Source organism: Pungitius pungitius, chromosome 18, assembly GCF_949316345.1.
Source record: "Pungitius pungitius chromosome 18, fPunPun2.1, whole genome shotgun sequence".
NCBI classification, from domain to species: Eukaryota; Metazoa; Chordata; class Actinopteri; order Perciformes; family Gasterosteidae; genus Pungitius; species Pungitius pungitius.
The window spans coordinates 11930096-11953206 of record NC_084917.1 but is presented as its reverse complement, the minus strand read 5'-3'; the positions used below and the strand labels follow the sequence as shown (position 1 = coordinate 11953206).

The 23111-nt window shown below is 41.5% G+C and overlaps 1 protein-coding gene across 3 annotated transcripts; it reads right to left on the bottom strand.

Annotated features, from left to right (window-relative positions):
• Nucleotides 1–4186: 4186 nt before the first annotated feature.
• Nucleotides 4187–22811, bottom strand: man1b1a (mannosidase, alpha, class 1B, member 1a). 3 transcript variants are annotated; one of them, XM_037484829.2, is made up of 14 exons: nucleotides 22497–22811; nucleotides 21350–21487; nucleotides 16226–16334; nucleotides 15754–15971; nucleotides 15273–15421; nucleotides 14628–14746; nucleotides 13939–14130; nucleotides 12886–13034; nucleotides 10747–10935; nucleotides 10115–10305; nucleotides 9509–9629; nucleotides 8978–9172; nucleotides 7862–7993; nucleotides 4187–7778 (listed from the first exon to the last, which is right to left on the bottom strand). In XM_037484829.2, exons 2-14 carry the CDS (start codon nucleotides 21452–21454, stop codon nucleotides 7569–7571), a joined length of 2079 nt encoding a protein of 692 aa, XP_037340726.2. In that variant the 5' UTR covers nucleotides 21455–21487; nucleotides 22497–22811; the 3' UTR covers nucleotides 4187–7568. The 3 variants fall into 3 exon arrangements, with proteins under 3 accessions (XP_037340726.2, XP_037340724.2, XP_037340725.2); XM_037484827.2 differs by having other exon boundaries at nucleotides 4188–7778; nucleotides 15273–15424; nucleotides 22497–22810; XM_037484828.2 differs by lacking the exon at nucleotides 22497–22811 and adding an exon at nucleotides 22410–22432 and having other exon boundaries at nucleotides 4188–7778; nucleotides 15273–15424.
• Nucleotides 22812–23111: the final 300 nt, after the last annotated feature.

Genomic DNA, 23111 nt, shown 5'->3' with positions numbered 1-23111 from the left:
TTTTGCAACCGATTATAATATATCTTGACAGTCCGGCCTCTTGGACCTAATTGCTTAAGTATTGCACAAAACACGCACTGCTCAATTGAATATGAAGGCAAATGGATTGTAGTCAGCATTCATTCAATCACACTAATCAATTCAACATTAAGCCCAAAACGCTTTGACTCACCAATTGGTAGATTATTTGTGCATGAAATCCACCATCCGATGCCGTTTCCCCGTGAAGATGTTGATCACAGCGTTGTGAAACTCAATTCTGTGATATCGGCGGACACCGCTGCCGTCATTGTGACTTTGAAATTCGCGGGAATCGCGCTTACAACGTAGCTGGTCTAGTGACGTCACTGCGCCAATGTCCGGTAATATGTCGATTTTAAATGGTCCATGTTCGATACGTAACGTAGGTGTTAACGGGCACAATGCGCGTTACCTGCTGCATATAATATCGTAACGTCCAAACCATTGGAGTGACACACATATTGCGTTCGCAGCCCGCACGTCGCTCCTCCATTTTGCAGGCTAACAACACCAGCTGAGCTAGTTTAACATAACGAGCTAGCCTCACGTGTCAACAAAGTTAGCACAGGAAGCTAACGTACCTGCTGGAAGTGAAGCAGTGACCCCCCAGAGAGACTTTACAACGTGGAGATCAAAGAGAAACCCATTCAACCCATAATGCGGGTTACATTAGCGACGTGTTAAGAGAGTTCACCAGGAAACAAGATCACATCGGTGGAATTATGTCTTTGACACTAAATTCTGTGTAACACACATCATGAATAAAAACAGGAATATAAATAACAATAAAATATATGAACAAAGACGACTAATGCCACAGTTTAACGCTATATCTTAAATAGGTACAAATCTAAATTATTGACCTATGGATGCTTAAAGAAAAAAATAAAGAGTTAAAGTGACTGTGATTTTAAAAAAGTGATAATCTTTGCCCCTTCACGTGGCCTAATGAAAATATTATTTACAAATTCCAACTTACAGTAAAATAAAAAAATATTCTAGCGTCAGAAATAAATATCCAAAGTAAAACTATGAGATGAAAAAATGCAATTCCTTATGGAACTAAAAACTTGTGCACAATATAGTGAACAAAGAGAAGGAAAAAATATATACTATAGTCCCTAATAAAATACTTCTTATCCAATCCATTAGTGTTGAAACACTTTTTCCAAATGATATTAATGTGACAAATAATATTCTGACAACCCATAGCTCTCCTTCCTCCCTTCCTTCACTCCCCTGCCTTTCTCTTAATTTCTCATCTGAGAGACCGCGGGGTTGCACTGACATTTGTCTGATAGATGACAGCTCCCAGGACGGCCTGGTGCCAAGGTCCCCGGTGCTCAGATGAATTCAACTCCCAGAGATCAGAGGAGTCGCACCACCCACTGATCATCCTACAGGAGAGCCCTGAAGGAAGGAAGATGAAGAGGAAAGATAATCACTTGTGCCTTTTCAGGCACCCTACAGAGTAAAATCAATCATAATGTCTTTAATTATTTTAATATTAAGATCTTTTTAGTAGGCTTGGCTTTACTGTATAACACATTAACTAATCTAATAATCCACAACCTTTTTTGGCATGAAGCCTCTCACATCTGAGCACACCTGACCACCTGAAAGTGTCCTACAAGCCTTTTTTTGCCTCTCATTTAAAAAGCTCCTTCACTCTCAGACTTAGAAAATGCTGCATGCACAGCCAGCTAAAGTGCCAACACAAGAAAGACGGCTTAGAGCCGACCCGACTTGACTACTGGCTATTAGTCATAGTCACACAGGTGCTCTATTGGATATGTATCCCCACCCAACAGTGATGTCCCGGTGTACCGACACACCCTGGAGTACACTTTAAATCAATCAGTCACAGAATAATAATAGCAATGTTTAGATCGTGATTGGCAAACGCAGCACGCTTGAGGTCCACACTCAACTTATTGCGAGTGGTACTGGAAAGCACCCAGACAAGAAAGATTACAAACTCAAGGAGACGTGCACTGCCCAGGAGAGGAGGGCTGTGCACGGGTCGATAAAAAGGGCCTAAGAACATCATTGGTATCCATCTGTCGAGCCTTTGGTGAGATGAGGTGCCGGTGAAGAGCTTCAGGAATACTAAAAGACTGTGTCCAGTTTGCCTCCGTGGATAGGGAAGTGTCCTTTTTACAAGCGGACTAAAGAGCAGCTCATAGGCTCAGGCTCCGTGCTACGCCATTCAAATAGTTTTTATTTCATTTTTCTTGTGTGGCATAAAGAGACAACAGCTTTTATTGTGGAGCCCTAACTCTTAGAATGACGAAAGGCTAACCCTGAGTCCCTGACCGTAACCTTCCATAGTGAGAGCGTAGACTCGAGCGTTTGAAAATATCAAATCCCTAAAAGTCAAAATCACTAAACCCGGCTCAAAGGGTCTTGTGATTCCCCCAAAAAGGCACCTTTCCCCCAAGGTTTCTAATGGAGCCTTGATTCACCCCCCAAACAGGCGGGGACACATGCGGGCGACAGTGGGCAACATGCTAAACTGCTCAAGGCAACACACAACACAACGAGATGAATAAATTACAGCGAAAGTGAAGCCATTCTTACAGCTTTTTCAACCCAATTTCTTGGCAAAGAGCTTACTAACAGCTGGTGAGTACAGGGCGAAAAACTCTAAATTCACCCCCGGGCAACAATTAGTAACCAAAAACACATTCTTCATTTTCTTTAGGGATTGAGATGCAGCTTTAGGCTTTAAGCTAAACTCTCAAACTCTCAGAACCAAACCACAGCAGTAGCTCCACACAGCAGCCCGCAAGTCAAGAGCTAAATAAACCTGAGGAACACCCGAATCTAATTCCTGCACACAAGATTTAAAGAATGTTTGATTATATTTGGGGTTTAAACCATCTGGTCGTGGCAGTAAATCCCACACTAGTTATAGATAATAAGAGCTCTAATGGGACCAATGCAAGAGGATTATATGTGGGTGGGTTGGCGTTATCTTTTTTTAATCAAATCCCTTTAAATACTTTAGGTACCCACATACACTCATAAGTATCCGGTCAGGATCATGTTTTTGGAATATACTGTAAGGCCTTATTCTGTTTTTTAAAAACCTGGATATATTATCTCTAGTACACCAATAGAAGCCAGGGTAATGTTATGTGTTGATATCCAGTTTTTTTGTAAAAAATCATTTATTGGTACAAATTATGGTTGAGTTAATTAGAAAATAATACGATAATAAAATGCCATATAGCTTCAAGGGTATTCTGAGATATATTACATTTAACAATGCAGTGATGCAGAACAACGTTCTAATAGGTAAAAAAAACAAATATCCAAAACAATACATGTGTGGTTTCTTGTCTCCATTGTATAATTATTAAAATATTTCACATGCTGCATGTTTCTACTGTACAGGACACACTGTACACACTTCCCCCAACAGCCTTGAATTGATCCTGTGTTTTTATTATTTGTGTGCAGCAGCAGTAACTTCCCCCAAAGCCTGCTCCGAAACACACAAGGAGTACAGCCTTTATTAATGAATATTCTCTTATCTATTATAGAAATTGATCGTCAATGCCACATCGATATGGATATTTTATGTATAGGCTGTATAGAAAGAAACATGGGTCATGTTGATTATCTTTCTTTTAAACGGTCAACGCTAGGTTGCACAGGTAGACAGATAAATAGTCAAACGCTTTACTCCTGACCTCATTGATTTTCAAAAAGAAAGAAAAGGCGTATTTAATGAGGACGCCATGCACGGGTTGTTGCCTTGCATCGACATACATGAGTTCTGTTTGCGGTTAGTCACCTTCCTTTTGTGCCTGCTGCAGTCTCCAGGGCTTCACAGATTCGCCCTTAAATATTTGGAGATGAAGAGCATTTCCTGGTCAGAGCACTGCTTTGTGATTGGTTCATGTGTAAGCCAAGGCATGCATTGGGTTCCATTGTAGACATTGATAGGTGGTTTCTGCTGCCCCCTGGTGGAGCGCTGCCGACATCTACTGACATTCAATCACTGTCAGCTGCATGCAAACGTGTCATTCAAAAAGCATGGCACTGACCATGAGCATTTATGCATCGACGCAACTCCATTATGTGGTCAGACTTGTATTCAGTGTAATGAAACTCTGAAGCTTCTGAAGCCTTTAAAAAAAAGAATAATTAAAATAGAAAGACCCACAACATTAATTGAAAATATTTATTCAAAAACTAGGTTGGCAAGTAGGACGTTCGAACATTGCAATAAGCACAACTTGAGTTACAAAGTGCTCCATCAGTGGACGCGGATTTAATAAATGATTGGCCAGAGACAAAGCTCCATGAAATATGAAAACATGAAACAGATACCTGAACTTTTTTTTTTTTTTTTTAATGCGTGTATACAAAAGTGGTTGTTGACCGTAATTAAAATAAATACTTTTCATTTCCGCATGTAACCAAAGTAATGGGATATGGACTTGCAGGCAAACACAGCACCTCAGCCAACGTGGAGAGAAGTGAGGACTGTGTCCATACGTGTGTCATCACATGGCTCAATTAAATCGATTGAACCAGCAAACACATTATTGATCATGTCTTGATCAGGCAAGAAACAGATGAACCATGCAGATGTTTGGTCATCCACATCCATGTAGAACAGTAGAGTTGTCATTTTGCTATGGCTTGGATTCAATAATAATCACATTATGTTAGATTCTGCCAATCAGATAAGAGTTGAAAGGACAAAATGCTACAAAGCTGTTCAGCCTCATTTGGGTTTTAACTTTAGACAATTGCAAAACATCATAAAAGAATCTATTTTAAATGTTTGAAAAAAATAGAGGAGACTAATTTCCTTTCAGTGGAAGAAGCAGGGTTGAAACATGGGAATGGGAAGTGAACCTAAATAACTTGTTATCTGCGAGCACAGAGCACAAATCTCAGGCTCAACACGCAGAGAAAAAAAAACAACAAGTGTAGTAAACAGAGATACACTGTCATACAAAAAAAATAAAAATAATTGAGAAGCATTGTTTAACGTGTTCTTCAATACCGTGAAAAACACCCAACCACAAGATGCACATCCACAGACAACATAATGTGTATTAATACACTACTGAAAATAGTCAAACAAATTGGCTATTTCCTCCCGTTTGACAAATTACAGTGCCAAACAATTTATGAAATGATTGATGAATTAAAAGACAAAAACAGTAAATTGTGTACATTTTTGGAAATGAACATCTTCAGTAGTCAAAGTATTAAAAGGGGGACAAAGTTAATAATTTCGATCTTTCCATGTTATTCAAATACAATAAACAAATTAGAATAATGCCAGCCTCGTCCTTTAATGTGTAAGGCTTTTTGCAGATTTGGTAATAGGTCATTAAGAATTAATAAAGCACAATTGTTAGAGTTACAGCTTCTACAGAGTAATTTTTGTCTTCCTGCCCAACATGAAGGACTTTTTGATGAAACGGCTTTAATTTTAATAAGAGTCTCAACAAAGCACCTGATACCACTTTCAGACTTGGACTTTTTTATGCAACACAAACTAAAATAGGATTAGTGGAAGAAAGGATAAATACTTATACTGTGGAAGAAACAGTTTCAACATCTAGCACAGCCATCATTCTCAGATAGCAATTAGAGAACAAACCTTTTTCTAAGTTTAATTGCATCACAACACAAAATGCAAACTAACGGATATTTGGAAGGCCTGTGTAAAAAAAGAGGTGAAAGAAATGTCGTTGAACATGAAAACCAAAAAAGGATCAATAATCAATGGACACAAGTTAGAAACAATTTACACAAATAATTTACACCTGTGTCGCTTTGTCACACACCCATCCAGAGTCAAAGTACAAACCCTTAATCATACTTTCACACACACATAGCACTTCACAAATAGACACCACTGATACAACAAAACAAAAACAAACAAAACCAAACCATCGCAGCACAGTTTACATTTGAGCAGAGCGTCGGCAGATGTAGTGCACATTCAACGACGTGGGCCTGTTACACACGAGTCTGTTTACAAACCCAAACCCGGAAGTCTGTTCAAGCAACTGAAAAAAACAATAAGTGAAAGTAAAAGCAGAATAGTGAGGGTCCAAGGTCCTCACAGCAGCTCCTTCAGACGCCAGATACGTCCTTCAGACCGAAGCGCTGATGGAACTTTAAGGGAATCAGGGATGAAGCAAACTACACGACCAACCTCGTCCTCCACGAGGGGCCCAGAGCACAGCGTCTGAATGATGGCGTAAGGAGCGGTTTTGTCTCGGTGTAACTTCACAGCGAATTTAAGACTGCATTCAAGCCTCAATGAATAATCCTTCATGTAATCTTTAACAAGTGGGATTACAATCCAAGAGTTTATATGAAACACAGGTAACAAGTAACCCTGAATGACCAAATGGTAAAGTAAGAGAACAATGTATACATTCATTAGGAAAACAAGAGGTTGTGTGTGCACCATCCACCACGCAGTCTACAACAAACAGCTTGTTGTTTACTGATGTTGTCATGTCACGTGATAGTAGCTGGAATGGATGCATCATTTTTAGAGGGCAACCAGGTTTTTGAGTCCAAGTGACTTATGGAGAAAACTCCATTTTAAATGAGTCCGGTATTGAGGAGAGAGAGCAGAACAGGCTTATGTTCTACCAGTGACAGGCTCAGTTTGTTAGACGTGTCTGACAGCGTCAGAGAAATCAAACGGTTCTCTCTTGATGCGGCTCGTTAGAAAGGTCTTCTTCTGTGGTCTCTGGCCTCCATTGTAGAAATCATCTAAATACTCAGCTAGGACACGGACAATCTTTCTGTCCTCCAACAAGCTCCGAACAGACTTCCAGTGACCTATGACCTCCTGGTGACCTCACAGGAGACAAGTCTGCTGAACTCTGTTGGTGTGAAAACGGGAGTCTGCAAAGTATGCAACGACAATCCACTGAGCTCAAAACCAGGCGAACTGACCAGAAAGCAGCCAAACGAATGAAGGCAGAGATGCATTTTAGGTTTTCAATGAGTGTATTTGTGTGATCGCTGGGTTATGGCAGGTGTACTTTACTGTTCACTCTGAAACACGAGCAATCGCACTGGCAGATCAACAATGTGTCTCCTCCTCCAGAGCATCCGTTTAAACATGAACGGAGCTGAACGCGCTGCAGACATTTCATCATTGTCTCACATCAGTGAGTTGAGAGAATAAATCTGGACTCCTGCACGGCCAGAATGAGGATATTTACCCCACATGACAAACAGTGTCGTTACCAGAGGGAAACAGAAACTATCCCAGTCACCCAATTAATGAAGCCACAGTGCCATTTCCTTTCGTGTCTCTCAGCTAAAACAGAGCGCTTATAAACAGAAGAAAAAAGAAAAAGCTTTTTATATTAGAGACCAGCTCTAACAAACATTTTCCTTAGGAAAAGTAAAGCCAACCGTGAAACTAAACTCCTCGTGGAAACGTGTCAAACTGGCCGCTCGCCCAGGAGAACCGCCGGGCCCAGCGGCAGTGGCGGCCTTTGACCCGTGCGGGCCTCTGCTGCACACATCTCTGCGCGCTGACATCACTTTGGCGCGGAGGGCCATATGGGGAGAACGTGGGCCTCCGTGTTGAAGACGTACTTGTCCAGACTGAGCAGCTCCGGGGCGTCGGAGAAGAGCAGGTAGAAGTACTTCAACGTCTCGCCCAGGAAGAAGCTCTCCATCTTGTCCCGGGGCCCCGGGTTCAGGGGGTCACGGACGTTGTTGATGGACGTGTAGCCACCGCCGGGGACCTGACAAGGTGGAGACGTTCGGTCAGGTGGTTTAAAGACACAAAATGTCCTGTCAATGGTAGTGTTAACAATCAGGGCTGTACTTTGGTGTAGTTATTGAAGCTCTGCAGTATTTCCCAGCCCCAGTCTCTGTACTTGGTGTCCTTGGTGAATCGGTACATGTAGAACAGACTTTCTACCGTCTCCGGCCGCAGCAGGTTGTGTCTGTCTGCAGGCTGGAGGGTGGACATCAAAACAGTGGAAAGAAGAATGAATCAGTTGTTGCTCAAAGCTCATTAAAGACGAAAGAAGAATTAAAGAAGCTAAAGGGCAGTTTGCACATTTCAAAAGATAAACTATAAAAAGATGCCATATTCTATTTGCTTAATGAAAGCACTACAAATTTGTTTATATAATTATAACAGACCCATAAATAACACATTGAAAGGTTTCATGAGTTTACAGAAAGCCGGTGTGTAGTCTTGTGCTCTCAATTAAACAACTGACGTCTTTTTAATGGGGATTTTTAATTCTTATTTGTTTTACTTCACGCTTTATCGTACTAACATAAAATCCACCTAACAAGTGTACATTTAAAACAATCCGAGGATATGCAAGCGTGGGACCCACGCATCTGTGATAATAGACTGTTTAACAGGTGAATTTCTCATACCCAATAAATTCCATAATCTTGTAAAATCTGACGTTCATTTCCTTAGTTTGTAATCCTGTAATCGGAATAAGCTCCTAAGCATGTTTTACATTTATATTTGAGGTTAATCAAGGCGGCAGTGGAGATGCTTTGATTAACGTGGAGCAGTTAATGAAAAAGAAAATGTGAGGTAATGGACACAACTCCCATGACAGATTTACTCTCACTCAGCAGAGGGCTCACTCATTTTCGTCATTGCAGCGTTTCCAAATTAAAGTATTCATTAGAAAGCACCAATGTGGGACCCTAAAGAGAAGTTTCTTTGTTATTTCTTTACAAAAAGGTCAGTTGCGATGGAGTATCTGAACAAAAAAGTATAACTGTATCTGAAAATGAGCCAGTACATGTAGGCTATTGTAGAGAGAGACGCCTAAATCAGACATGAACATCTTCGCCCATTCAAACAGAAGTTTAAAAATAGAGTGTATAAATCAAAAGATATAAGGACATCATCAATAACATGAAGAAAAAACAAAACAAAAAGCCAGCATTCCGCCGTGAGTGTCACCTTGACAACCACATCGTTCCCATCGCTGGCCTGCAGGTTGAAGTGTACGATCTCTGGGCTTAGCCCCGTCTCCATCTGCTTGTACATCTGATGACACGTCTCCATCAACTGCACAGCCAGATCCATGTGGTCCCCTGGGAGGCCGTTGTGGGCCCCGAGGGCCAAGGTCCCTGGGAGGAAGCAGACAAGGTGGTCCTGCAGGAAGAGAGAGGCGCGCAATCAGGAAAGAGGACACTGAAGCAATTGTACTGGCTGATAGCCGAAGCGCCACACGAGTGTGCACAGCTACCGGGTCCATGGAAGCAGGGACGCGGATTAATTGAACAAGGTGGTCATCCTCTTTCGGCCTTGTGCTATTTGGCTACAAAAAGCAGAGGTCCTTGTACTGTGTGTAGCATATAGAAACAAAGAAGAATAACGATGCTATACAACCCTACAAACTGAGCCGTAGAGTTGTAAAGCAGCGCTGGGATCCACTTGTGACCCGATGCCTGGGCATGCCGCTCAGTGTCCTCTGGGGACCATCCTTACCATTTTAGGGTTGAAGCGGCTGTGGGACAACTCTCCAACAAAGGTCAATTTGCTGGGCCCCGTCTGTCTCACAAGATGTTTTCTTACTCCGTCCACAGCCTGAAGGTAGTCCGCCAACAGGCTGCAACAAAACACACACACAGGAAATGGGAGACAGTCACTAGTCACTACGTTTTGGGCTGTGCAATGTGAATACGGCGAGTCATCACCATTTAAAAAAATAAAATAAAAAAATGTTGTGTTGACTGAATCACAATGTGGCTGACACAAATAGACAGATATCATACTAATGTGATGCAATGCAGTGATTTCCACTGCGAGACTTCAACTTCATCAACTCTGCACTCAAACTCATTTTTAAATCCAACCAGCCAGGAAACAAGATGATAACAAAATATGATCTAATCCTTCACCTGACACTTAAACTGACGTTGGATCAGTATTATCTCGTAGTTCTGACTACCAGCCGTACACAGAATGTGTCACGTTGGATCGTGTTATTCTCAAACTGCGTCTTGCTACTGGCTATGTTGATCCGGTTCAAAAACACATGGTTTTCTGCCACAATCACACAACACCGACTGAGAAAAGCGTAGTTGGAATTACTCGTCTTCGGTCTTGCCTCCCTGGATCCACTGCTTGAGCAGGTATTCATAGTAGCTGTCTGCCCTGGCGCCCAGTGTGAAGACTCCTTTGTGGGTGAACTGGCCAGTGTTGGTGTTGATGAACATGGGCACCAGGCCGTCTTGTTTGCCCGGGAGCTTGTGGACCAGCTTCATGACCTCATTCACAACCTCCTGGTAAAAAAGAAAAGAAACGGGAGCTTCCATTAGTATGCCGCCATGAGATAATTAACCCAACAGCCTCACTTTCCACACGGCTGGCGTGTGAGGCGATGGGTTTAAAAAATACTGCAATTTATTATTGGTAAATGATTTCCAATTTCACACTGTGATGAAATCTGGCTCATCGAAAGCTTCGTCTGACTGGCCTGGCTAAGGTAAGGACACTAATTACAAAATCCTGTCAGGTTGGGCGTAAAAGCTTCAGGGGAAACCCGTTTTCTGGAATCTCTCAAACTGACAACCTGATGGATTCAACACAAGTGTGTGCACGCAGTACTTAATGTAAGCCCTCCATCTGAAACCCAGAGAAACTGCCTCCAATCATGTTTCACTCCATTTTAGGAGATCTGCCACATCAGAGCACGCATTCGGAGGACCTCCTGGTATCCTGACCTGGTACTGCGGGTCCTGAGTGAGGCGGCTCAGCTCTCTGAACTCCAGCTGAATGCTTGTGACCTCAGCCAGCGTGCTGTCTGACGTCCATCGGGGGGGGTGGGCTGTCCCCTTCCCGATGTTCACGTCCGAAAACGGGATCTTTGAGGGAGTTTTGAAGGCAGGCATCAATCTTGACCCGAGATCTTTCTTTAGGTAGAGAAATGAAAGAAGAATTATGGGGGTGGGGATATATACTTTTTTTTACCATTTTCTTTTTAATTCAACAATAAGAACACCAATAGAACAAACATCGACAAGAAATAAAAATGAAAAACTGCCAAAATCCTCCCTTTACGGTCCATCTGTGATCCTGTCAGCTGGAGCCTGTGTGTCAGTCCTTCCATAATATGCATTTCCCCCACTGTGTCCACCCAATTCCTTGTAATAGCCTTTTTACCTGCAGCCATGAGTGTCTTGAATAGAGTCCCCATGCAGGTACATACACAGATACATCTGCTCCTGATTCATATGAAATTCATATGCCAGAATCTCTTGTGTTATGCTACGGACCATCCCCCTCTTCCACCAGCGTGCAGCATGTCGTAACGCACTTTCCCGCCCACTGTCTGAATCCCCCACCGCGCCCAGCTGGATTAAAACTGCCATCAAAAGCCACCCATTTCAGGCCATAAATGTGCGCCCTTCTCTGCCTTATTATGTCATGCAAGTAATTTGAACCATACTGCCAAGGAAAATTTTGTGATCGAATTCATTTGATTTCTAACCTTCTTAAATTATTCCGTCTCCCATCATATCAGACACATTTCAAATCATTTTTCCATTTTGCTTCATAATCCAGATTACACCAACAATGTACATATCTCAGCTGGGTATTCTTCAGCGGACTCGGGCCCCCCCTCTCCCTCTTTAGCTGGAGAGTTCTGAATCCGACTCTTTCCTCCTCCCCCCCCATGAATCTGGATATCATCCTGTCCCATGATATGAATTGTGTTTGAGGCATCTCTACTGGTAATGCTTGGAACAAATATAAAAGTCTGGGTAATACATACATTCATTCATTCTTATTGATTCAATCCATGAGCTAAAATCCAAAGTTAGGGTGGTCCATCTATGTATATTTTTAAATGATTCTCGGTTAATCCTACCATAGTTTGCCCTATATAATAGTGATAAGTTTCTAGTCACTTCTATCCCAAAATAATTCATTTACTTTAGATTCCAATTGAAATGGTATTTTTTCCTGCTCGCTTTTGGTGTATAATTGATAATGAGTACTTGGGTTTTAGGCATATTTATCTTGTATCCTGATAGCTGTACATATGTGGTCAAGAGATCTAGCAATTCAGGCAACGATTCACTTGAACTAGCCGTTCAATGCAATGACGTCATCTGCGAAGAATCCGACCTTATGTTGGACGCCGCGTATGGCTTTGGCCGATGGTTCCAACAGGGTTGGTGACAAACTGTCTGGTTGATCTCTGTAGCTCGAACTTGTTAGATATGCTTCCATTTATTTTAATTCTAGCCGTAGGTCGTTGATAGAGTCTGAAAAATCTGTATTGATTTATCGTTGAATCCAAACTTCTCCAACACTGTAAATATCCAAATTTACAATTAACAATTATTTCAACATAATTCACTATCTTTCCCCGGTTTTGGTATGACCGTTATTATTACTTCTGTCCATGTTGGTGGTTATCTGTCAACTTAAAAGATTTAACTTTGATTCTTTGAATGTCTTGTTCCTCCTCTATTGAAACATTCCCGCTTAGGGTCGTTCTGTGTCTGTCTTTGGTAGGTCTAGTGTGTTTAGAAAAAGATACGTTCTCTCCTCGTGCAGACTGGCTGTGTATATAACGCATCATAGTATCTCTGGAATGTTCTTTCTATATCCTCTGGCTCTGCTATTAATTGGTTCATAAGAGGGTCTCAGATTTTATGGATTTCACTAGTCAGGAGTTGCTTACGGGTCCGTCCCGCCAATAGTTTAGTGTTGGGCATATATACATTTTAATAATCAGTTAATAATTGGCTTTGTAAATCTTAAAAAGCCTGGTTAAAACTGAATAAGGCAGGAGACTCTACAATATAGTAAAATACACAGCAACATGGGCTGCATCTTTAAATGCAACTCACAGCTTTCTCCAGAAAGAGCTGGTCTCCTGTCAGGTGGAAGGTGCTCAGCAGGCCCCCGAGGACACGGATGGTTGTCTCAAAAAGATTCACGTCCACATTCTTGTCAAAAGAGAGCTCTTTCTCTACCCAGTCCCTTGCTTCTGCAAACTCTGTAGCGAGCCCGAGTGGGAGAGAGAGAAGAGAACAAGGAAAATAACAACCCTGACTCAGGGAATGAAAATGTTTTGCTGACATTAATGGACACAGAAGGGACAGTAAATGGCTTCATGAAACAATGTTTCCTAGACGTAGTAGTACTCCTGTAAACAGTATTTGTTTCATTTTTGTCACACTTAATTTATTCAGATCATCCAACAAATTTTTATTTGAATAACCGGCCAATCAGTCTTTCACATCGCTGTGGAGGCCTTTTGTCTGACTCTTCTTCATCCACATTAGATGATTTTTGAGCATAAGCAGCTTGTCTAAGGTCATGTCACAGCTGCTCAATGGGAGTTAAGACTCATAGCAGGCCGCTCCAATTCATCCATCTATCATGGCAAATCTTCCATCACACTACCGCCATGTGTGCATTGGTATGAAGAGTTTTTTACTCTCCCGTGGAGGCCATGTTTGCCCCGTCTTGGTCATATTGTTAAAGCATTACCTCTGACCTTAACTGAGGCACGTGAGGCCTGCAGTTGTCTTGAGGTCCTTTATGACCTCAGCAGGTCTGTCAATAATCAGTGAAATCAACGCTTCCCCAAAAAATGTGGTTAATCATAATTAATTCATGATTTATCAGCAGGGCTGGTATTTTCACGTATAAAATGAAATAATTTAAAACTGACTTTTGTATTTATTCGGATTGTCTGTGTCAAAAATGAAACTGATGACAAGGGAATTACTTTTTCACAGGACTGTAAATTGATGCCGTTTGTAAATATAAATAAAATATATTTTAGAGACGACACAATTATCTACCGAAGGTAAAAAAAAAAAAGAGAAAAGAGTGGATGCAAATGAAGGTTGAAGGATTCCTAGCATCAAGAGGAGATAACTGACATACAATACCTTCTTTTAGGCCCAAAATCCACATTGTGTCCAAAGAATCAATGAGCGTCAGACCCAGACCGAACCATTCACCAAAGGACCTGGAGATGGGCTTGAGCTCATCGTGACCCCAGGCATAGTCTTTGTAGCCTTTCCACGCGTGCCTGAAGGCATCACATACAGCCTCCAGTCTGTCCACAGTTCCAGTAGGAACTACAGGCAAAAGGAATGAATTAGGAATAAAGATGTTACCTCTCAACAATGTGCATGTAATTTTCTGATTTCAGCAGAGAGAGTATTCTGTGCCATGAGCAGATACTGCGGCACAATGGGGTATAGTTATGGTCGTTAGAAATATTAAAAAACTGTAATAAATAAAATAAATCAGAAAAAGCTGGGCTTTGAACAGTAAATACAGGTAAAGCTGGACATTGCTATCTTAAAGAACCTGCTTGTGGGGAAAAGTTTCTCACATTTAGAAAGAATCAAATGATACAACGCGGTAAAACAATAACGTCATTGATACAATCCGGGTTCTACATTCTACATCATCAAGTGGAAATCTGTATTTTGTTTGTTTGGATCAACGAAAAACAAAAACAACAAATGAATGCGTAACCGTTTGTTGACAACCATGTACCTTAACTTTTCATGTTCACTTTCTGTAAAAATCTCTGGTAAAATGGCAAGAATTTGAATTTAGTAAAGACCTTCCGGTGGGACGGTGTCAGCGGGGTTGGCCGGGCCTGGGGGAGCCGCAGCGTCTCCCACATTGGCCGATGGGGGAGGCTCCGTGGCCTGGTCTGCTTCGATCATTGCTCCTCTCCAGCTGAGAGACACAAATGAAATACACAATTTACAACCGCTTCGCTAAATTCATGTACTGCAATAAACGCCTGGGTGGAAAATGCTTGAATGTGTGATCGGAGGAATATCATTTTGACGTCTTACTTAGGGAAGATTGGTCAGAAATGACATGATGTTATACGATCTGTGTTCATGGTCAATGTGGTTGAATGAAGCAATGATTTCCTCAGTGTGTACTGTATTTGACCAGAAAGCTTCATGTCAGTGATGTAGTTGTGAGGTGAGGAGGAACTAAAGGCAATCTCAGCTGGATAATCCAGTGGGGCTTTTTAGAAGCCGCTCAAAAACGGTATTGCATTGCAGTCTCCCTCCTTTTCCAGACACTGAAAATGGCGACCTAAAACATGAGTGCAGTGAAGGATCTGGACGAGGCTACAGTTTGTGTGTAATGGCCGGATGTTCAATCGTAATTATTCAAGCCAGCGTATGCTGGAAATAGAGATGCAGCAGAGAGAGGACGAGGCTGCATTAGCTGTGACAAACATTACCTTACAATCTTCTTTTCTTTGTCCTCCACCTCTCCTACTTCTTCTTCTTCTGCGCGAACCACCTCTTGCACTTGCTTCGCTGCGCGGATTGTGTCTGATGTATTTCCATCTTTCTGCAGGCTCGGTGGACCCCTCTTGTTTGGGAAAATCTTCTATGGATAACATTCAGAGATTTCACATAACGGGCTGTTCTAGACTCATAATGACCAACCCGTGGGCCAGCAGCATTTCAAAAAGCACAGGAACGGAGATCCTAATAAAAGGATTTGTCCCTAGTGACGCATGTGTCTCTTAACCACTTCTCCCATTAAAATAGATTATATAAGAGGCTTATCTATGCAATCAGTGTTCACTGTACACCTCAACACCGGATTAAATATGATATATCAAATAGTGTAACAAGCAGCTGTTTTGAATAATGACACTTTAGTTATGCAATAAAGGATGCTGTGCAATGGATCAATACAAACACAGCACTCACCTTTATGGGAGGTTTAGGAAAAATAGGGAGGTTTGGTCCTCTGGGCTCCACCACAGCACCTGCCACCGCATCTGGTTCCACAGCAGGCCGCACATGTGGCCCTGCCGCAGGAGGCGGGACTTTACCTGCAGCACCATTCAATATAGACTTCACACCTTGAGGAAGATCCGACACGTCTCTGTCATTCAGCGCCACCAAGTCCTCCCTGTCAGCCCATCCTGAACACAAAATGAAAAAAAGCTGAGTCCACACTATGCCAGCCAACTAAATGCTCATTATCATACAGCTATTAGAATATTAGTACATGCTACGAAGACCGTTTACAAAGAAGTTGTTTTCCTAAATGCTTGCATCCGAAACACAAGGCACTAGAAGCTTTTTTATGTTCACGCATTGAAACAACACACAGGCAATCTGACTCATCAGCTTGTGTATGTGTGATTTCAGCGTTGTGCAGCTCGGAACCACTTACCTCTCCACTGCTCTGTGACGCTGGGGTAGGTGAGAAGTCCAAATATGAGCAGCAGCGCCAGCAGGAACAGGACGAGGCTTCTCTGGAGACGAGACAGCTGCTTCCATTTCTGTAGGCAGATTAAAAAAAACATGAAGCCAACTCCACTGACACGTGTCTCGCAGCTCTTGATTCAACTCACAAGTGTTCGTCAGCAGATTCTAAAAATCCTCCCCATCTTAAAATATCTTACAAATCCGTTTACGGCCCTTTGGAAATAGAGTGAAAAGCCCAATGGCCTTTATGGTGGGGTTTACCCTGAGTGAACTCAGCATCTCTCTCCATCCGATGAGCTCAGTGGCAGCTCATGAATAACTGATCCAAGTAACCAGCCATACCTGGCAGCGCCGAGGGAAGGATGGAATCATGGTCTCATGTTCTCAGGAGAGAAGGTGCTCAGGCAGAGGGACGCCACTCTCTTACCTGCTCTAATTAACACCTGTGCAATACCATGAAACTATTGAGCCATTGTCAAACAACCCACGTGTCTCTCGCTCTCTGGGGACGTTTTATTTTTACTTTGCTCGTGGAAGCCGCTCCATAACAGCAACAGCATTGTCTGTTCATGGCAATACCGCAGTTTACCACATTTTCAGGACGTTTTGGTATAGCACATAAGCACAACGGTCTATCAGTCTTTCCCATCCATGCCAAATGGATGCGTGAAGAGCAATGCACATATCAGGTAATACTGCACTGTAACCAAAACACTATTATTTTTCTCCATCTGCAGGTTGTCTTTTGAAAGAGTCAGACAGACACAGGACAACAGCTCTCTGGAAATCTAGAAGGAAACCAATGACATGTGGACAGTGCTGTCGTGGTAAAATTAGAGGTGGGTAAACAATGAATTTTGTGATCATACAGACCTCGACGCAACACAAAGCATTACAAATCTGTAAGGCTGTCCTGGCTACATGCATTATGTTATCAGTTAGTCATACAATCAATGACAGAATAAATGGGTTTGTAGTTTATTACATTTCAGGAAAACAGTAAAGAAAAGTATGTGTAGGCCTCAAAAAAATGAAGGGGGTGGAAGGGGAGACAAAAGAAAGGACCACTCATGTACCCATGTCAGCATAAATAGCCTTTACAGCTTTTTTCACATTGAGAACCGACTTGTTTTCAAATAATCTGTTTCCAGTGTATTTCGCTTACAGGGTACTTTACACCAGTGGTTCTCAACTGGTCTGGCTCCAGGACCCACCATCAACCCTTAATGACAAGCCTCGACCCAAATCGAGGAACATTCTCAACTTCTCAAATTTATTCAAAATCAAGTTCATAAGCTGAATTTTATATTTTATATTTAGGATGTTTAATTATCCTAAAAACTCGAAGTCTCCCCCATATCAAAATGGTTTGACCCAACCTGGCACACGCTGCTGAAAACATGGACGGATGAGCAAGCAAAAATAGGACACTGCGCTGCATTAAAAAAGTTCCTTCAAAATAATATCACAGGATGAATTTTTTGGTGATTTTTTTTTTTTTTTTTATTCTAATTTTTATTTTCCCATGCAAAGGCCCGGGACCCATTAAAAACGGGTTGCGACCCACCAGTTGAGAATCACTGCTTTACACCTTTCATGACTTCAAATAACATATTGATTAAGTATATAGGCCTATTTAAATGGAACCGGGAAGGCTGGCTTGTTACCTCCATAGTCATATTTAAAAGCACGTCATTAATATTGTTTGTTGCTGTCTTAACGCAATGTTGTGCGAACCAAAACCACGATTAAAAACGTGAACTGATCTTCAGTCGTACTTTGTACTTGAGGTCTTACGAGCATCTGTGGGAGTGGGAGCACTCAATGGTCTCTTCAAAAATTGCCTGATATTCATGGCTAATTAATCCATTCTGAACAGGTGAAAACACAATGTGTATGAGTTTACAAACCTCCTGGATTGATCCTGATAGGCGTTGCCACTGCAAGGCACTGATTGGAGGGTCACAGACTATACAGCACAGATGGAAATTATTCAGACTACAGTGTTTATATGTTCAACAATATGACTATGGTCTTGGGTGTTTTAAAATGGCACCAAATTTATTTCGGATTATTCCAATTGAAGAATATAAGGCGCAGGGAACTTTGAGGTACGTAACGCTATTTCTAAAATCCCAGGGGTTGTTTAAACAGCGTCCACTACAGCCCTGCATGTGTAAAAGGAAGTATGTGAACACATCCTTGTTTAGTTGTGAAAAATGAAGACCAACAGGTGGAGAGAGAGGCTACTGGGCCAGATCAACGGCCAATGGAGGAACCGTCGGTTGATATACTGCTGGAATAAAATGTTACGGATTAGTGATGGGAGCCCTGGGTTGCCTTTGAATTCAAAGAACTAAATGGATTGCATTGCCTTCATGGGAGCTTGCTGAGCCAATGTGCTTCTACTGAAAAAAGAAGGAACAAAAAGTACTAATCGTATTGAAATGATTGACTAAAGAAGCATTTTCGTTTATGATTAGGGGATTAAGCGGAGAGATGCAGGAAGAAAAGCGGGAAGTAATATGACACTCTAAACGTTGAGGGATGGTCCTGCTGCATTTCTGAGAAAGCAGATGTGCGTGTGTGTGTGTGGGGGGGGGGGGGGGGGGGGGGCAGCAGTGTATAACGCAGATCAAAACACCACCACACGTTTTTTTGCATAATTCCCCATAGCCGTTGATGAGCATCATGGCAGGGAATGATGCATCATTATGCCGTATTTGTCAGCATGTACACATGTCCTGTGACGTTCCCTGTATTCCCTGTCTGGATCTTGGTGTGTGATGCTGGTATCAGTTTATGCAAAACACTGACAGGTGTGCAGAGAAAAGCAATCTGTCATTGCATGTTAAAAAAATACACCTCTAATCCATTCACTTGATCCTTTCACTCCCATCAAAGTCCATTTGGCTGAACAACCAGTAACCATGCACTGTATAATGCGTCAGCCATTGGATTGCAGACTACCATTTTGAAGATTACGGCTTCTGGGCCATTTGTTTTGGAGCCACAGGTGACCATATTTGGATAAGTGGGGGAGCTAGGGAGGGATATGCATTGCTAAGCACCTATCCTGATCCCCAGGTTCTTGTCAAATACAAGGTAAATCATACCCTTTATTATTTAGTTCTACTCTTAATGGAACCATGATTTAATAAGTGAAGCATTGTGCTTTATTGAAGAAGACTTGAAACTAGATATTCTGATAACACACATCTTTACAATGAACTATAGCTCCATACAAAGGGACTTTTTAAATGCCAGCAGAGGGAAACAAGTGTAGATTACACCTGCAGGCAAAAACAACAAAGCCTTTTTCAAAACAGGAGACTACGTCCACTTCTTTTCTGACCAGACCAGTTTTTCTAGACAAAAAAAATGAATAAAGCAGCAACCCCTGAAGAAGGAGCAGCAAATTAAAGTATGAGAAGTAAAAATGAAAAAGTACAATAGAGTATGACTGTAAAACCTGAACATCAAACCAACAAAAATGAGACAGAAGAGTGTGAGGAGTCTAAAAGCAGAGAAGACAAGAATGAGAAAGAGAGAGAGAGAAAGATCTCAAGGGATGCTTTTATCTGAGAAGTTTTAAAGCTCAGGCTGCTCAACAACAGAGGAGTTTCAGAAACAGAAATTGAATCATCTCAAATATCCAATTCATGAAGACCCGGATGCTCTATCGGGAGGAAGTGATCAGAAGAAAACTACCAATCCATATACTGGGACAAAATACAGTCTTATAAAATCTCCAGCTTAATATTTACCGACCATTATGGATATTACTTCAAATCAATAGGATGTTCAGGATTGACGATGATTTACATCAATACAAAGTTTCATGATTTCTGAGGCATCGCTCAGAATTGTTGCCCTAGATTTGTAAAAAAATAAATAAATAGGGGTTTCAAAATTAAAATGTCTATGTTCAGTGTTTCCCCTACCATTAAGACAAGGGGTGGCACCACCAACCCCAAAAAAGTGTGTAATAAAAGAAAATTTAAAAAATGGTTTCATTAGGTAGTTTCCTCACGCACAGCAGTTCCACACTGACACGTGCGCGAAAATGTCCGTGTGGCGGAGCAGAGAGCAACAGCAGACGGACTACCCAACTACGACCCCGCCCTGCACGGACCACACCCTGAAGAGGACCCCAACACAGTGGGTTGAAATTCATTCTGGCTAAAGGTGAGCAGCACTTCAAACACAGCCGTCAAATGATGGGGACTTGAGAGGAAAGCGCCCGAGGACAGCAGGAAGAGTCGCTTCTTCAACATGTTCCACCCAGTGGAATTCTGCCATAGAGATGATCATATGTGTGTTGTTGTGTTTAAATGTTTTTATTAAACAACAGTGTCTAAAATACACGTGTTCTTAAGTGATTACTTAATCAGTTCATTTATAAGATTTGGTTTTTGAAAGAAAAACAAACTTAAATCGAGATTACTTTGGATTAATTAATTTAAAATGTGAGATTAATAAATTCATTTTAAAAAATCTCTTAATAACCCTAGTAAAAACAGATATGCCCATCTGGTTATTTTATCAATACATAGTATCTAAATTGAATGTTTAGATGATATCCTTCCTAAGGAAGCCGTCAGAACAACTTCTATAGTAATAAACTATGTAACACTGTATTACAGATATTTAAAAAGGTATGCACTTATATTGCTATTTTAATAATAGTGGTGAATAATTTCAATTAACAAAGCTCCAAAATATCCCATTAGTGGAAAGTTTGGGTCAAGAATTTCTGGTTGAAAAGCACATTTACATTATTATCATACTCATCAAACCATTTAGTGAACCTGTGTGGAAGCACCTGCACATATAGGTTATTTCACATATTTATTCAGTTTTTTGCCACCTCTCTCCATGAAGTATCATGGTATCAAACAACATGTACTGTGGTATATTCGGTTATCCACCACTGCCACCAACCATTATGCTTTGGTATTGCTGTGTCATGGACCTACAAGTATGCATTCTCACACTTGAGTTGAACATGAGCGCATTATCTTGCATCAGACACAGGGTTTCGGTGTTAAAATTGTAAATCTCTGATCTGCACTCCGCACAAACTCACCCTCCAGCAGGACTGTCTCCGGTGCTTGGCGTTGTTGTAAGACGGGCCGTGGGGATCATTGAGCGTCAGAGAGATGAAGTCTTTTCTGGAAGGCGGATACATCATCTGATCCGGTCAGACAAACTCGGCTCATAGAAGCTGCATTCAGAGTAAAGTAAATAACACAGGTAGCATAACCATGAATAGTTCCATAAATAATTAAATGTGAAACAAACTGTAAGCATGGTCCATCTTGGCATTGTGGAAAAAAAGGATTGGTTGAATAATCAATCAACACAAAAATCTGTCTATTTTCATGATCAACTGTGAGCATGTCTGCAAATATAATAGAGGTTTTAATATGGTATGATTATTATGTATTAATATGAGTTTAGAGGCCATGCATTAAGTTGTAAAGACAAAGTGACCGTGAACAAATATTTTTTATTCATAGAAAATGGAAAATTCAATTAGATGATGCCCACCACAAGGATAAGAGAGTGATGAAATGTATTGCATCCTTTGACCAAGCCATTACAGCAATGTGCAGTATCAAAGCAGCACAAAGATGACGGCTGCAAGCGGCCTACAGCTCTAATGATGCATCCGTTTTATCCGGCCAACATAATTATATTTCCAATTAGGGAATCACGATGTAAAGATTCGCCTGCTCGAAAAGATTAACACATGACATAAATTAAAGCAAGACTGACTATTCATTATGCATGCGCCATGGTCATCTTCCGTAAGTAAGAAGACTTAATCTTAATTTCTAATGTGGATTAGCGGGTAACAGGTTTGACACAACGATGACGCCCCGTGTGTGCTCACGTGGTCTTTGCAGCTCGAACTGAGATAAAAACAGCTTTGGAGCAATGTTTTATGCAATATCAATATGACATTAAAATGCACGGGCTGTTCTCGCTCTCGTCGAAAGTAAACCCGACAATATAATTTTTTCAACCAGGTTGTAAAAAGGCCAAATAGTTGAAACTAGCTTTCATTATAACAGCACCGAGTTCTTTCAGCCAAGCAGGCTAATGCATTGACGCTATCGGGTAACGTCAGGTTAATGTGTTACCTTAGCGTGCCCCAGGCTTCCACGGCACTGTTTCTACACACGTTGCGTTAAAGAATAGTCTCACACACTGTGCTGGCTGCCGCTCACCTTTCTGCCCGGGTGGGTTACTTCACGGGGACGGTATTCTCTGCAGGCTGTTGGCTAGCTACGAGAAGCTAACGTTAGCTTGACCGTGTTTTCCCGGCGTGTTTCTGAACGGAACGTGAAACTGTTCGGTAGTGTGAAGAACCGACATGTACTACAATAGTCCGTCCCACCGTCACGCGAGACGACCGGCTGCAAGATGACATGTCAAACGAATGGAACCGGGCTAAAACATGGCTAAAGTTAGCGAGTGAAGACAGATGCGGAAGAGAGTTGACAGGTGATGACGCTGTGCGTCATGTGACGTGTTCACGTGCCGGGACGTGCGTCAAATCCCAATGCAGGACCGAGATTCAGACGGAGATATCAACACAACGTTGCAGGCCATTTTTTTTTATTTTCAAGCTGTTTTTTTCAAGCTGTGTAATTTAAAAAAGGCTCCTTTACGAAGCCTTAAACGGTGAGATCAAATGTAAATATACATGTTAATTTCACAAACTAGACTTTTCCTTTACTTAGAGGTGAGCATGAATAAAAAGGAGCAATTACCATGAAAATAAATACATGAAAATACACAATGAACTAATTCTCAATCCATAATCAATAACCAATTATGGA